The 6,000-nt window shown below is 42.8% G+C and overlaps 1 protein-coding gene across 1 annotated transcript in view; it reads left to right on the forward strand.

Moving 5' to 3' along the window:
* Positions 1-5,044, forward strand: part of mpdz (multiple PDZ domain crumbs cell polarity complex component) — a 42,374-nt gene extending 37,330 nt beyond the window's left edge. Inside the window, 8 exon segments of the mRNA XM_020611420.1 lie at positions 1,450-1,597; positions 1,712-1,798; positions 1,926-2,022; positions 2,138-2,301; positions 2,830-2,934; positions 3,148-3,242; positions 3,662-3,785; positions 3,866-5,044. Of these exon segments, the coding sequence (XP_020467076.1) occupies positions 1,450-1,597; positions 1,712-1,798; positions 1,926-2,022; positions 2,138-2,301; positions 2,830-2,934; positions 3,148-3,242; positions 3,662-3,785; positions 3,866-4,012 (967 nt within the window). The 3' untranslated portion in view covers positions 4,013-5,044.
* Positions 5,045-6,000: the final 956 nt, after the last annotated feature.

Genomic DNA, 6,000 nt, shown 5'->3' on the forward strand with positions numbered 1-6,000 from the left:
CTGGAGGAAAACATGAACACACCGTATTTCCTGTGACAACTCCAACTGATTTATAAAAGTTTTGTGTGTGTTATGAATGTCAGATTTATGCTTAGCACAATCTGCCATCTAGACAGGTTGTAGAGCCTCAAACCCAAAATTTGGGGTAAAGGGTTAGGGTGCCAGGTGCTGAGTTGGGGTGAGAAAACGGCATCATCACAGCTGACTCGGGTAGATACAGAGGTCTGTCAATTCCCAAAGCATGTTCCTCATAAATATCTACTTACCGGTAATAGAACTGTGTCAAAATTGCCATTAAGACAGTCATTAAATAAAATAACTGTCAGTTACAGGCTCAATTCATGTCTTTTCTCAATGATTTACACTTGCCTTGTGCTGACTGCACAATGTTCACAGTAAGCAAAAGCAGATCTAAGATGGAAAACACATTTATTGAGGTCACAGTTGGGAGGTAAAAAACACTCTTCGCTATTAAATATTCCACTTTACCAGCTGTTTCCCAAAAAGTACATACTCCTGCAGAGCTCCAGTGGGATGATGTGAACTTGCTGGATCAATAGTGTATCATCAATAACATGTTCATAAACAGAACTCTGGAAACTGATACAATTCAGGTCAAGTAGTACAGAAAAATTCTGAATGACATAAAAGCATATGCAGCTTTGTTTCCACCAGAAGGTACATTTTATTCCCAGGCACTAAAGTCCAAGAACTCTGCCTGGGGTAAAAGTCCCTCGAGCACATTGTAATGTTCATTTCCATAGCAGGGCCGAAGCCCACGGAAGATTAAACCAATTAGCCTGCTGACATAAAAGCGTGACGGTCGGCAGCGGGGTTGTAAGAATGCCACGTGAAATGCTCGCTATAATTAAGACATACAATTGGGGAGGACAGGCTGCAGGCAAAGCTGAAATGATCACTTTACCACAAGTTTATGTTCTGGACAGAGAAATGTTTTACTTCAGCTGATGTCGTGCTCTCCTCTGCAGCCTCTGCCTGCTGTGCTCAGTCCTTGGTCAAACGCCAGGAGAAACCATATTTTCCAACCCACTAATCAGTCACTGGTCTTTTTGTGTAGGCCTACTGATAAAATGCTCCTTGCAACCTGAGAACACAAAGTTGCATCACTGTGCCGAATCATTTTCCACATTGGCACATCTGAACCGTAGAGCCCTGTATTGAACCAATCAGCACTACTCAGCAATGCAGACCTCGTCCCAATAGTTCTTGGAGATTCAGAAAGTACTGCCCCCCAACTAGGTACTATGTTTAGCCATAGAACTACACCCCAGAACCAAATTTAGACCCTGGTTCCTCTGGTAGAATGTAGAAGAACTAAGTTCCACAAAAAGGTTCCTGTTCCCCAGGGGAAAGTTCCTCTGGTGGAAACATGGCTTATATGTGTTTTTATCTAACTGTTTGTCTTTGTCATTCCACCTTTCCCCTCAGGAATGACACAGGAGTGTTTGTGTCTGACATTGTGAAAGGGGGTTTGGTGGACACTGACAGCCGACTGATGCAGGGCGACCAGATCCTGTCAGTCAACGGTGAGGATGTCAGGTCGGCCACTCAGGAGGCCGTGGCTGCGCTACTCAAGGTACAGACACCTAACATACTTCCCATCAGGATGAAGCATAGTTTGTGAATAAAACATATTTTAAACTGTAATAGAGAACTAAATGAAAGAAATATGCTGTGCCTTGTGTTGTAGTGCTGCATGGGGCCTATAAAAATGGAAGTGGGGAGGTTTAAAGCCGGCCCCTTCCACTCTGAAAGACGACTCTCTCAAAGTAGTCAGGTAAAGTGCCACGCACTCAACATCTACCGAGATTAAGTTTTATACAGAATAAGAATCATTCTCGACTAAAAAAGAGACAATAAGCAACAACCAAAGGAGCTGAAGGAGCTGAACTCCTTTGTTTCAGATGAGTGAAGCAGGCAGTTCCCAGGTGGCCTCTCAGTCTTGTTCAGACTCTGGAAACCTCCCTGGTGATGCTGACAAACTAAGTAGGAGTCAGGAGTGTAAGTATCCTCACAAGTGATAATAATTCATGAAGCATACAAGTAAGGAAGCCATAGGCAAAATGTGCACTTTTGAGAAGGCCTCCAAATATTTAGCATATTTGCTTCCTCGCAGCTGTGGAGCATCAGGACACCAGAACAGTGGAGTTCACTAAAAGTCCCCAAGATTCTCTGGGTATCAGTATAGCAGGCGGGGTCGGCAGCCCTCTGGGTGATATACCCATCTTTATCGCCATGATGAATCCTATTGGCCTGGCTGCTCAGACCCAGAAGCTCAAGGTATGTAACTTTAATAACCTTTATTTGGCATTTAGCAAAACTAAAACTTTGCATACAAGTAATTTTTGTGTGGGATTTAATGTGAATGTCACTTACTTGCAGCAGTCTTATTCCCACGCACTTTACTCAGTTTGGGATTCTCAAATCCACCCACAGGTCTAAAGCCTACAGTCTTTAGCAGGGACATTCTCAGCTAAATGACGGAGAAACTGACAATTGTAGCTCTGTGATGCAGACTGGAGGGGGACAATAGCCATAAATCTCCCACTCCTGCATTCAGATCATTACGAAGGGCTCATTGAGATGAATAGAGGGAATCTTGAATAGTATATTCATGGTGGTTTATCCTTTCAGCCAGAATGAAATTACCGAGCTGAACAATACAAGCATAGTTTAGCTTTTGTATAATGTGTTGAATTAACATCAACAAGTCTCCATATCTAAAGAAACAGAGCAGAGTCTCAAATTTCTGACTCTCCAGCTTCATTGCACAGTGTGCAAAACTGTCCTAAACCCTCATTTTTCCAGATCGGGGACCGTATTGTCAGTATCAGTGGAACCTCTACTGAAGGCATGAGCCACTCACAAGCTGTCAATCTGCTCAAGAACGCCACGGGCACAATCCAGCTGCAGGTCTCAAGTCGCTCACCTACACACGCTTGTTCTCTCACCCTTTCTGCCCAGACACAGATCATCTGCAGTTGAACTACATTCTTCACTTCTGTGTGTCTGTGTATAAAGTTATGATCTGAATAGACTGACGCCCTCACCCAGCACTACCTCCACGCGGGTCTTGTCAGTAAATCAAATGTGTGGGTGTTTGTGTGTATTTCCATGCACCTGTAGGTGGTAGCAGGCGGTGACACAACTGTGACGGGTCCCCCTCAGGAGCAGGCGGCTGGAAGTCTCACGCCCAGCTGCATTTTCCAGGATGACCTTGGGTATAAACATTTACATATAAATGGTTATTACACAGAATATTTGACTGCATCCAAACATCTTACCCCTATGATGTTGTCTGTCTAAGGGACTGCAAGATGAGTATCACTGGAGGTGGGAGTTTGTTTTTTTTTTAAAGGGAAGAGTGGCTGAGCTGGAGAGGGTCCACACTTCCATTTTATTTCAGCCATCTCTTGAATATGGTTCATTCATTCACTGACACTGGTGATAGCTGTTCAGCTAGTAGCTTTTGGAGCAGCAAAGGAATTTAAACTCTTTGTGCACCTTAGGTTTGCTGTACCAGTTCAACACTGCATTTTGACATATTATGGCAGACAGTGTTCATTCTGTGTCCCAGGAATCCATTGACAATACAGCCCAGTCATTTTCAAACAGTCCCTAACTGTATGTCTTCCAACAGCCCACCTCAGTTTAAGACCATCACTCTTGAAAGAGGACCAGATGGACTGGGTTTCAGTATAGTTGGAGGGTATGGCAGCCCCCATGGAGACTTGCCGATCTATGTTAAAACAGTTTTTGGAAAGGTAAGCGGAACTAATTACATCAATGTGCAACTGGCAGATTGTGTTATTAATCAAAATCCTATGTCTGTGTGTGTGTTTAGGGGGCAGCAGCAGAGGACGGGCGTCTGAAGCGAGGAGACCAGGTAATGGCTGTTAATGGGCAGACTCTGGAGGGTGTCACACACGAAGAAGCAGTCAGCATCCTGAAAAGGACCAAAGGAACTGTCACGCTCACCGTGTTGTCATAGACACAAATATGCAAACACTGTCTTCACTGCTTTTCCTACACCTCTCAAGACACACCCAAACTAAAGCTACATGAGCAAAGACTGAAACTTAAAAGTAGCAACACACCTTGTAGGTGTGATGTCATGTCTCGCAGTAGAAGAACTCACACCAGCAACATTTCACAACTGGGTGACTGTGTTAAAATCACCAGATATTCATCTGTAAAAATACGCTGATTGAAATATTCTCTGGACACTGGATATATTTTGCCATTTCTTGTACTGGGATAAATGAAAGATGGTTATTTTCAGGACTATTTTAAGAAATATTTATCAGAATATTTCTACAGGAGAGCTATTTGTGAACTATTCTAATGAGGTGACTTCTCGTTCCAGGAAAATGCCATTGAGGTAATTACATAGATTAGTGAGATTTGGCTGGCGACAGCTCTAGTTGTCTTACATTGTTCTACTGTTGGCAAATTGTCATTCTCTGATTTCAGTGAAAGGCTGATGCTGATGTTACTAGTGTTAATGAACCTATGGAGTCACTTGTGCTTTGGCAAAAGTGGCCAAGAGAGTATTTTAAGTCCTGAAAGTTCAAATAGTGTTAACGCACAGTGCGTTTTCTGAAGGGAAAGATGTGAAAAGTGTGGTTTGAGTACACACACGTGACTAGATGAAGAAATGTGTGTGACCGGCTCACTGAAATATAGTGCTGCTAAAGCTGATATATAAAGGTATTATGTCACAGTATTAAGTATTAATGTTGAAAAGTAAATGAAAATGAAATGACGATGTTTAAACTGGAATGGGTGAATTAAATATGTCAGATGGATTATATAAAGGATGTGAGTTCATCCTGACCTTGTTGTTTACCCCAAACAAAGTCATCCAGTGTACAGTGACTGTTGTGCATTTGTTGTGTGGTCTGGTTTCAGAGGAAGTCGTCTGTTCTCCGTCTTATCACCTTAAATGTGACTATAGTACTGTCAAAGTGATAGTACTGAAGTTATTCACTCTGAATGAAATAAAAGTGACCTTTGGATTCAATCACAGCATTCTGCATTGTATTGTCTTGTTCTTTACTGTTTGTAAGACAGCAGCCTCTTTTTTTTATAATTAACCAGAAACATGAGTTAAAACACAAGTCCACTAACAATACTAGCTCATTAACGTCTCTGGCAAATTACCATAAACCTGAACATAACCATGTAATGTTATGAAACTGGAGGTCACACTTAAATAAAAAAATAAATGGATCCCGGTCAAGACGTGATGCAAGTACATGAGCAGAGATTCATAGCTATGGGACAATAAGGCCGTGTGGAACAGCATGTATGGTCTTACTTGAATAGACTCTTGTCACTTGACACTAAATAAAGGCCGCACAGAGAGAGATTAAAATATGGCACCCCATCTGTCTGACAAGCACAACTGCTCCCCAGCCTGTCACATGGTTAGTATGAAGAGCTGTGCATGAAACCCATTTCTTAAGTCAGTTTACGGGAAACATGGGGGCTACCAATTAATCACACAAGTCAAACAAGACCTTTGACGTCCTTTGTCTAATGAGGTCTGGGGATTGTTCAGATTCAGTGGGCTGTTAGAGAGCAGCACTGTAGTACCTCTGTAGTAGAACTACATATGCCCAACTGTTGGGTGACTCCTTCACCTCGAGGTTAAGACCCCACACTGTTACCTGCAGCTGCTTCAGGCTTAACCACACACTAGTTGCCCGACAGCTGCTTTCACCAAGCACCTGTTGTTTTAATGGCTCCAGTGAGTTTAGAGGTCGCAAAGCCTCTCTTCAGGTTCAGAAAACACCCACGGTTTACACAAGGCTTGTCTGCACACGCCTTTTAGAAGTGAGATCAGATGTTGCCACTGTTGTCATACTTGATTTGAATGTGGGCAAATGGTGTCACGTTTCTGCGACAGTGGCGCCGAAGTTTAATCGCTTAAAAGGACTGAATTATAAAGATGTCAATCAGGCCTCTGTGTACATT

Source organism: Monopterus albus, unplaced genomic scaffold (genome assembly GCF_001952655.1).
Source record: "Monopterus albus unplaced genomic scaffold, M_albus_1.0 scaffold113.1, whole genome shotgun sequence".
Lineage (NCBI taxonomy): Eukaryota > Metazoa > Chordata > Actinopteri > Synbranchiformes > Synbranchidae > Monopterus > Monopterus albus.